This window comes from Schistocerca gregaria, chromosome 1 (assembly GCF_023897955.1).
Source record: "Schistocerca gregaria isolate iqSchGreg1 chromosome 1, iqSchGreg1.2, whole genome shotgun sequence".
Lineage (NCBI taxonomy): Eukaryota > Metazoa > Arthropoda > Insecta > Orthoptera > Acrididae > Schistocerca > Schistocerca gregaria.
Window position 1 is genome coordinate 1,147,491,291 of NC_064920.1, and position 11,187 is coordinate 1,147,502,477.

The following is an 11,187-nucleotide window of genomic DNA, read 5'->3' on the forward strand; positions in this document are numbered from 1 at the left end:
ATTTTGTTTCTTTCTTCATTTCCTTACGGTTGTTCAGATTTGAGTAGACGACATAAGTGTAATGAAGTTCCTGGCACCATCTGATAAAGCGTTTATGTGTGTTCAGAATATAAACGGTACGCTTCCTTGGGGCGAACCTGACGTTACGTTTGTTTCTATTGAATATTTTCCGTCCAGTATAAAGCCCTGCTTTATATTAGCCTTCCTTCCAAGGCAATCTGTTATCGGGGAAGGTACTCTGTCGCACAGTACGTCGGTTGTTCATCGACAATACGGTGCGTAATCGAATGCCTCTTTGAAATCTCTGAAGACAAAATCTAAGTCTTAACCTTCGTCCGTGTGTGCAAACAAAGCTCGCTGGGAAAAAAGTTAGCTATCCCTAGGTAAACCATTACAAGCACCATTTAATACCGTATAATTACGCCCCTGGTCTTGGTAGCCGCCAGGGTTCCGCTAGCAAATGAGTCCACAATGTCGTGCTGGTACGCCGAATCCATGCTAAGCCACTTCCTGAGGATATGATCGTGCAGTTTCACTAAACTGTAGGGATACAGGTGTCTGCGTTTTACACGCTGTTCCAACATGTCCCACAAAATATCTGTGGGTTTCAAGTCACGCGATTTTGCTGACCAATCGAGATGTAATAGGGCGAAGGACTGTTCAGAAGACCAGCCTGACGAATTCTATCATTGTCTTAAAAAATGTGGTATCACCACGCAAAAATTTGCAGGCAACACCTGATCCTCCAGAATGTTGAAATAAGTACGCTGACTCAAGTTACTGTACCTCAGAGAGTGAGCCCAGTTCACGATAAGAAAAACGAAGCCCACAGCCGGCGTGAACCTGACCTTGCACACATTCCTAATGAAATGCTTCCTTGTAGCCTTTGGTGCACTCTGCTGCGTGCGTCATTTCAATATAGACAGAAACGTGAATCGTCAGCCCACATCACGTCCACCAATCAGTTACTGTCCACGTTCTGCTATTGGTGGCCCACTGAAGATGCGGAGCTTTATGTGCCCGTGCGAGCAGTGGCACCGTGCAAGGTGACCAACTGCCAATCTTCATTCCATGCAGTTCCCGTCGCAATGTTCTCTAGCTAACACGAGGGGATAGATGTTCATTCACTGCCTGCCGAAATTACTGTAGGGTTTGGTAGGGATTTGGGTTCAGAAGCTGTGAAATGCGTCTCCAGTATGAAATTTTCACTCTGCAGCGGAGTGTGTGCTGATATGAAACTTCCAGTCCGTGTCAGTCACGACCTTTCTCCCACCACAAGTCTACCATCGTGTTTCGTTGTCACATGTGTTATGCCGCCGCTTGTACAAACGTTGAGCAGTCCGCCGTGAAAGTTATACAACTCCAGCAACTTCACACACTGTAAGTCCATGGGCACGGCCAAACACGATCGACCCTTTTTGACACACTGTCACGTCTATACAAGTACAATTAACCATCTTTATCTACAACGTCCTCATGAAAAAAGGTCTTCTTTGTTATTTGGGGTGGTGGTGGGCTGAGGGGGGGGGGGGGTGAGAAGGGAAGCCTTTTTTTCCCCACGCACATTAGCACAGCTTAAAATATTTTCTTGCATCCTGAAACAAACGGACGTTGACAATTCTGTGCCAACCAAGAATTGGGATACAAATAATATCGAAATTTTTTGACCCGAGCCAGGGCGTGGAAATAAGTGGTTAAATAGTCGAAATGACTTCACCAGTCATTAGTATTTGAGTCCGAAAACATACTGGCATAAGATTACATTTCTTTTGGTAACATTTATATACTCTGAAATGGCACCTAGACTGAATAGATAACTTTAAAACTAGCTTTTCAGTACCATTTACATTATTTTCATTCACATTTTTCTTTGTCTCAGTAGATAAATATCCCAGAAATTCCAAAAATAAAAGAAATCAGCAGCTTTTACGCTCATTCCCTAATAGTACACGGTGAAAATGTAAGACAAAATTTGCTGCAATTGTATACTGGATTTTTTGACACAGGTGAAACAACTTCAGTTAATTACAATGATAAATAACTATCGCGACGCTGTACTAACTTGCAGATGGAAATTAAGTTTAAACTCTGATCTGGCCAGTTTCCTTTCGGTACGTCATTTCAGGTGACTACTGGGATGATTCTTGCTAATGGAAATCTACTGGCTTCTTGTAACCCTTTAGCGAAGAGTTTCTAACACATACGCTGCATCTGACGACGTGCCCAATTTAAAGCCAGCAGTAAAGTTACGATGCTGAACTGTCCACCTACAGGACATAGCGTCAGCTATTATAATCATAAGGGTTACACAGAAATTCTCGTCTGGGAATCCGAGTTCACGTATCATAGACCACTTCATAGGAAACATGAACTAAGGCCTCTATTGTTATTCAAGGCTTACGAAGTTACAGGTTACCGGATAACATCTGATGGAACAGTAAAGCCACAGTTTCACTATTTCTAGCTGCAGTTAGCTGGGGAAGATGACTCTCCCAGCTGGGAACGAAACTCTAGGAACTAAGTTTGCGTATCAGCGTCAGCGTCTCAGCCTGGAAGTGTTAACCGAGGTAACCATCGGACAGTGAAGGTGCACTCAATTTAGATGGAGGCACGTTTGAGTGCTAGTTCGAAAATCCTAGAGCACAGTCCTCGTGCTTCTTCACAAACTTTGCGTTCCTTCCTTTGGCTAGTTAGTGATCTACTATTCACTGGTCCGACTACATAGTCAAAGTAGGTAAACCTTCCTTTCCTCAAGTGCAGTTCTGGTAAAATGGTTGCTTTAAGACTCCAATAGTTCACGCGGTGTCCATATCCATTTCCATAAGTACTATAATGAGCTTAGTTTGAATGTTCCAAACCCAGAAATGACATTTCTGGTGATGCAGATGAAGCCAAGAGCTAATGACGAATCGGAATGACAGCCAATCTATAGATGTAAAATGCCACTCACCTGTCTATAGTGACTTTGAGTGACATCGCTCAAGGTGAGATGTTGCAGTCACGCCAGGAAATATTTACTAATTACAGTCATTATTTCTATACACTTGGTTTCATGTTAGGTACTATGTAATCGTAGATCTTTCATACTGGCAAGAATTTATGTAATATCCGCGTTATAATTATTTCTGTAAACAACGTTAAGAATCCCATTGGCTTCCTGCACGTTACTAAAGCGTTTCTGCAAATGTTACATTTTTAAGTTTCTAAGCAGAGTGACGAATAAAGATAATAAATGTTGAACCTTTGAGGAAAATGTACGGTAGATGTAAGAACAACTGGTCTGGAGTTACATAACCTGCGGCACACAAATAAGATACGTACGCAGTATTCTCACGAGCTCATTACTGGAAAGCATTCAGCGAAATATAAAGGATATTATATTTCCTCCTTCATTAAATGCTTATCAAATTCTTAAAATCTCTGTGTTTTCATGTACACGAAAGAGAGAAACACGACTATGGATGCAATTTAAATAATTCCGATCCGCGTCAGAAGAATCAATTGCTAGTCTTCATCAACTATTCCGTTGTATTTATAATTGACTTCCTACTTACAGAATTCACCATGAAGAACACCGAGATTTACGTATCTTTCATAGCAACACCGCTGTCTGTAGAGAAATAGAAATTCTGCTTGCGTGTAAACTGTACTTTTAATGAAAATCGGTTCCTTCCCTTCACATTTAAAGAAAATGCTAGCTCATCCATCTCGCAAGATCCTTTATTCGTATTAACATACGAAATCGAAATGGGATGCACACACACACTAACAAACACACACACACACACACACACACAGAGTTAGAGAGAGAGAGGGAGAGAGAGAGAGAGAGAGAGAGAGAGAGAGAGAGAGCTATCTCTACGAAATTAGCCGCTGGAAATATTACGTACACGTTACGACTGCAGTGAAAGGTATGTCGCTCTCGGAGAGGTGAATCTTAAAAATACTTTGTTGTGATTGTTGCTATAACTTTTCTATGCGTAGCTTCTTCACAGAGAATCATTAATAGGTTAGACGCTTACGGTGTAAGCGGAAATATTGATGTTCTTTGTGGAATGGTAAAAAAAAGAGAAACTAAGATTGGTCACAGAAAATCGCCGACTCTACTCATAGAGCTCTAGTTCTGATGAACTATAATGATTTAGTACACCAGATTGGCCATTTTCTTAAAACTGTGGAAAATCTGGGGAAAATCTGTCATTATGACTCGACCGAGGTTTGAACCCTGGCCGTCAGCGGTAGGAAGAAATAACGCTAGCCACTGCACGACACTGTTCGGATGCAATGTCGCATCAAATGAATAGCTAATGTTAATAGGCTAACATCAGTGCCAGAAAGGGCGAATTTTGTCAGATACGCAATGTGAAAGAAAGAAAATTAAGTCGATAAGGAACTGTCGTTCTGGTACGGAGCAATAAAGTACGTTTTAGTTAACGCATTAAGAGTTGCAAAACCGAAGGATGAAGGTCTGGGATTCAATATCCCGTCGTGACGAATTCATTAAGGGTGGATTAGGAGTTCATTCAACAACGGAGGGTGTGCAAATAGACTGCAGGCTTACTGAAGGATAGAAACTTCTGAATAGTAACCGTTTCCAGCTATTATCAGTTGCTACCCTATGGTCATTTTCACAGACACCGTCTGTCGCCACACGCTTACACTTCAATTGTTGATCTTATTCTGGCGACGTCTCTTGTTCGGATTGTCGTTCTTTAGAGACAGGGAGGATGACTATATGACGAAGACCATAGAGCTGAAATCGAAAATATCTATGTAAATTAAACCTGACTGTGGATGTTGGTAAAACGTCTACACAAATACTAATAACTGATGCTGCTCTGCCGTATTGTGCAAAATGAAATATAAGATATTATTTTGTAGCCTTCGCCTCTAGTAATTAGTGGTAATCACAGGTCATATAAATCGGAATTGCTTCACGGGATTTGAACTCCACTGTCCCCGAACGTGAGTCCAGCACCTCAACTGATTCAACGTTTCAGTCGTTGCGGAATTAGAACAAATGAAGGACAAGTAGTCATTGTTTAATCAACAACAGCGTTTATGTTTAATGCTCATATTTTAGGTTAGGTTTTATCGTGACTGTTACTGATATGGTATGAAGCAACGAATTTTCGGTTATTAGCAGCTGTTTATTTATATCCACAGCGCGTTTCAAAGGCATAAATCTCCCTCATCGGGTTGATTCATATGTGTTACTAGCACATGCGTGTGCTGTGTTACAACTATGGTGTAACCTGTGGCACTGTCTCCAGTCGTCACACGATCCTTTCTTTGTCGTAAAATATCACATATAAAGTACCACACTTCTTTTTTTTTTAAAGTGTGACAGATGATATATGACGTATTACTGCAGAGAAAGAAGCCTGTGACGATTGGAGACAGTGTCAAAGGTTACCCCAAAGTCGTGACATATATTAATCCATCGACGCAGATCTACATCCTCGAACCGCATTGTCGATGTCAGTAAACAGTTACTGGTAACAGTAAACTGTGGACTGTTTCATAATGTGTAATATAATTTGCTACGAAGGAAATTAGCACTCAGTCAGTTTTATGTGAATATTTCCCGATGCGACTTCAAACCTAATGTAGTAGATATCGATTTAGACAGTGAATTCTGCTCGTGTAATGAATTGCTGTGGTATGTGACACTTTTGAGAGTCAGGTAATTTATATAAAATTTGTTCCGTTAGTGCAGATTATCTTCAATACTTAATTCGAGAACTATTGGTTCCTGTGCTTGAAAGTAACCAGAAAAAAAGCTCTGTGACAGTAAAAGTTTCAGTCGATAGTGGAAACGTGCTCGGATTGTCAAATTGGTTATCAGCTAATAGCCATAAGCAAGAGATTTAGGTTCAGATCCCCACCCGGCACAACTGTCTTCTTGTCACGGTAGATTAGCATCTAAGAGATACATACTAGATCTATATATACTAGAATTATCAAGATCTAGTTCGTAGTACAAATACAATATCGTCAAGACAAAGTAATTGTAATAATCTCTAGGCGTCCTCAGTACAACAGTGGCTAGAGGCTACAAATGATTCTCGTTATTCGATAAATCTTCATTTAATGTTGAAACCTAAGATGATTCGTTCTGGCAATAAACTGTAAGGCCGAACTCTATTTAGTGTATGATTAAAGAGTGATCAACATCAGCATTTGCTGATGCTAATTGCATTCATTAGAACTGTAAGAGCCTTTCAAGTGGGAAAGGTAGACGAACAAATCTATGAAATTGAATGAACCACGACAATGGCGCAGAGTGGCAATAGGGCAGTGGACTGTTACTTACCGTACACGGCAACCAGGAGACCTGCGGTCAGAAGAGGAAGCGGGCCCGTGGTCATATTGGCAGTCTCGTCATCACTCGAGTACACGGTGTCCGGGAAGAAGGGCCTCCACTTTGCGGTGATCCCCCGGCTCACTCCATCTGCAGTCCCCCCACTATTCTGGCTGTCTCAAACTTTCTTATCGCTCGGCGCTGCCCGAGGTCAAGACCAGCAGCTCGACACTGCGTGTCCGCCGAGAACTTCAGTGACGTGCCGCCGACTGTCACTTGGTAATTCTGCGGAGAAACTGTTCTGAGGTTGCTGTAGATTCGCAGCGTCCTGGAGGGACAGTATGGGTGCGCTCCTCAGGTCAAAGACCGCCTGCGTCGGAGCGTCGGCGTCGTGCGTGCGGTGCGTGGGCGTCGGGCAGCGTCCTTCGCGCAGAGCGGCGGCACACTGACTGGCGACCGAGCGTCGTGAAGCGCGCGCCGCGCTCGCACCCGGCCGCAGGTCGGCGCATGCGCACTCGGTTCCGGGACGGCAGCCCGGGGCAAAAACCGAGTGTTGGTCGACGGCTCGCGCGTTCGGCTATTAACAGCTGAGGACCATCTTCCGCATGAGGGAACACTCACTTACTGTTCGACTCCCCCCCCCCCCCCTCCCCTCCTGGCTCAACAACCGGAAGTTCGCTAATTTAATGCTCACTACGTTCCGTCTAATGACCACTGGAGACAACTACGAGTTACAAGCCATTTCTGAAGCATTACAAACAGTACTTTTGTACTGTTTAGGAGGCCTATGGCATCCTAGATGTCATGATAATTGATGTGAAGTCGTCACAACAACTCTTATTCAAGCAATATTGGGGAAATTCAGTTCAGTTGTCAACCGTGTGATTATTGCCACAACATGTTTTGGAGCATCATATCGCACTTTAAAGGTCTTAAAATTTTTTAATTTTGAATACATTGTGGGAGTGACAGTGATCAATGTGTTACAACCATTAACTATCTAAAACAGTCTTGATCACAATTTATTTATTACGGTGACTGGTTTGTTGCTGCTCAATAGTACATCGTCAGACGTGACAGTCTCTACCATTCCACTTTTGCACTGGCGCTTATCCTCACCATGGCAACCACTATTTTGCCTATCGATATCGACTTTACAACAACTTCAGTGCAAAGAAGCCTGCTGCGTCATCTTTGGAACGGCGTCTAACTTCACCACGGCAACCAGTGGTTCCAAATAGTTCACTAACAGGCCTTGAAAGGGCAACCCATGTACTGTCAGAACGGAGTTCATTTATCCTACCTGTTTAAATATTTTAACGCTTCTTAATTGACAATAGCTGTGAAATATGTTAAGTTTAGTGTGTGTTTGTTTTTATTTCTTGACAATGTAGTTTTAATTAAGAGATTTTACATTATTATTTGACTTATAACTCATCGGTTAGTAATGACATCATACCGTCAGAAGTGGGCGGAGCCTGCGTTACATATAGTATGACGTGCACTGGTTTCTCCAGTAATAATTCTCCAGCAGAAGGAGGTTCTTATTCATCGTTTTATAGCTTTATAACTTAATGTATTTTCTTTAATGTATGTAGCCCTCTAATAAAAAATTTGTATATGACTTGTAGGCCTGAAGATGACCACAGTAGTGATAGAAACAGCGCACTGTAATAAATAAATAGTGATCAAGACTGTTTTTGATAGTAAATACTTTTAAATTTTTTTTCTATGCCATTAGGCCTCGTCATCACTTAAAAACCAGCTTCAGACGTGCATTGTCAACTCAAACCGTAAAACCTAAAACATCACAAGTCTGTGCATCCACGGTTTCCATGGTACAGTTGCAAACACGAAATACACTCCTGTAAATGGAAAAAAGAACACATTGACACCGGTGTGTCAGACCCACCATACTTGCTCCGGACACTGCGAGAGGGCTGTACAAGCAATGATCACACGCACGGCACAGCAGACACACCAGGAACCGCTGTGTTGGCCGTCGAATGGCGCTAGCTGCGCAGCATTTGTGCACCGCCGCCGTCAGTGTCAGCCAGTTTGCTGTGGCATACGGAGCTCCATCGCAGTCTTTAACACTGGTAGCATACCGCGACAGCGTGGACGTGAACCGTATGTGCAGTTGACGGACTTTGAGCGAGGGCGTATAGTGGGCATGCCGGAGGACGGGTGGACGTACCGCCGAATCGCTCAACACGTGGGGCGTGAGGTCTCCACAGTACATCGATGTTGTCGCCAGTGGTCGGCGGAAGGTGCACGTGCCCGTCGACCTGGGACCGGACCGCAGCGACGCACTGATGCACGCCAAGACCGTAGGATCCTACGCAGTGCCGTAGGGGACCGCACCGCCACTTCCCAGCAAATTAGGGACAGTGATGCTCCTGGGGTATCGGCGAGGATCATTCGCAACCGTCTCCATGAAGCTGGGCTACGGTCCCGCACACCGTTAGGCCGTCTTCCGCTCACGCCCCAACATCGTGCAGTCCGCCTCCAGTGGTGTCGCGACAGGCGTGAATGGAGGGACGAATGGAGACGTGTCGTCTTCAGCGATGAGGGTCGCTTCTGCCTTGGTGCCAATGATGGTCGTATGCGTGTTTGGCGCCGTGCAGGTGAGCGCCACAATCAGGATTGCATACGACCGAGGCACACAGGGCCAACACCCGGCATCATGGTGCGGGGAGCGATCTCCTACACTGGCCGTACACCCCTGGTGATCGTCGAGGGGACACTGAATAGTGCACGGTACATCCAAACCGTCATCGAACCCATTGTTCTACCATTCCTAGACCGGCAAGGGAACTTGCTATTCCAACAGGATAATGCACGTCCGCATGTATCCCGTGCCACCCAACGTGCTCTAGAAGGTGTAAGTCAACTACCCTCGCCAGCAAGATCTCCGGATCTGTCCCCCATTGAGCATGTTTGGGACTGGATGAAGCGTCGTCTCACGCGCTCTGCACGACAGCACGAACGCTGGTCCAACTGAGGCGCCAGGTGGAAATGGCATGGCAAGCCGTTCCACAGGACTACATCCAGCATCTCTACGATCGTCTCCATGGGAGAATAGCAGCCTGAATTGCTGCGAAAGGTGGATATACACTGTACTAGTGCCGACATTGTGCATGCTCTGTTGCCTGTGTCTATGTGCCTGTGGTTCTGTCAGTGTGATCATGTGATGCATCTGTCAGTGTGATCATGTGATGCATCTGACCACAGGAATGCGTCAATAAAGTTTCCCCTTCCTGGGACAATGAATTCACGGTGTTCTTATTTCAATTTCCAGGAGTGTATGTGGCAAAAATCACACGATTGACAACTTGGCTTGATGTCATTAATATTGCTAGATGTCATGGCCTACATTTTTCCCTTCCACTTTGAAACACAAGAACACCAAAACTTTAAGAGGTACTGACATGAAACCTTCAAGTGGTGTATTGTGACGGCTGTATGCCAAGAATTTAAATACTGTAGTATTCATAATGAAGTGATAATTGATTTGTATCTTATGTACTGAAGCACGTTTAATTTCACTTTACGTTCAAAAATGTTAAAATGTATGTGAATTCCTATGGGATCAAACTGCGGAAGTCATCGGTCTCTGGACTTATACACTGCTTAAACTAACTTACGCTAAGAACAACAAACAAACCCATACCCGAGGGAGGACTCGAACCTCCGACGGCAGGAGACGCGCAGCTGCGCTGCGCTTTAGGTACACGGCACTTCTACACCATTCAAAATAAAAGGTCAATCAAAATTTACTGTTTCAAACATTAGCTCGATAAAGGAACAAAGCGGGAATATACCTCAATTTCTCATTTTGTGTATTTAAAAATGTTTTTAGGAATTAATTTTTCTCCTAATCATTTAATAAAACATTTACATGCACCAATTTAAAGTGTTTGAAAAGTTGTTGAATAATCAGGTTCACTGTAGAGGCAAGCACTGTGTTATTACTCCTGCAAAATTCTATTTCTGTACCTTTGATACTGCATGAGATAATAATACCTAAATATGATAAGATGTTGGTTTTCGAAAATTGAAACCAAGGATTGGTATGTCATTTTCTTCTGAATGACAACATGTGTAAATATTTCAACACCAAAGTGTCCTTGGTTCTGAGTGTCCTTTCACCTTCTCTAGTACTCATCTTCCTTTTTTTCCATTTCTGGCCTTTCTCGTCATGATGAAATTTATTCGTGAAATTCAAGTTAATTGTAATTGGTTATACGGTCTAAACTGACATACGAAAATTACTGCCCGGCCGGGACTCGGAACCTGAATTCCCGCTAATTAGGAGCAATCGCGTTACCACTTAGGCTATCTGAGCATGTTCTTCAGACCGAGTCAAACTTCCATATAACACATCCATCTAAAAATAACTTTGTAAGTCTGGCAACTGCAGCTAAAAAACTTATACATTGTGAGGGACAATCAAATAATTTGAAATGAAGAAATGAGATGGTGAAGTATTCTGCATTAAAACTGAGTGAAAGTCTAAATCTGCAATAGCTGTTTAGGATGGTCACTATATGACGAGTGGTTTCATACGGTGTAGGTATTTCTTCATTGTCATGTCTAACTATAGATTAAGACTACATAAGTGAAAGCACTAGAAGTCAGCATAAGCCACCGAACAAAGTGGACAGTAAAGGGAAATACTCGAAAAAAGTAATACTTCGTGCTGCTCCCCCCCACCCCCCCCTCACATGTTCGAATCTGCCTTCGGGCATATATATATATATATATATATATATATATATATATATATATATATATATATATATATATATATGTAGGGCAGATATATATGTGTGTGTGTGTGTGTCGTCCTTAACGTAAGTTTAAGTTGCATTAAATAGTAT

The 11,187-nt window shown here is 43.1% G+C and overlaps 1 protein-coding gene across 2 annotated transcripts in view; it reads right to left on the bottom strand.

The window, feature by feature from the left end:
* LOC126284051 (uncharacterized) overlaps positions 1-6,888 on the bottom strand; it is a 195,365-nt gene extending 188,477 nt beyond the window's left edge. The window contains exon 1 of one of the 2 annotated variants that reach the window (XM_049982645.1): positions 6,317-6,888. In XM_049982645.1, the coding sequence (XP_049838602.1) occupies positions 6,317-6,371 (55 nt within the window). In that variant the 5' untranslated portion in view covers positions 6,372-6,888. The remainder of the gene's footprint in view (positions 1-6,316) is intronic. The other variant, XM_049982635.1, reaches the window with a different exon arrangement.
* Between the last annotated feature and the right edge of the window lie 4,299 nt (positions 6,889-11,187).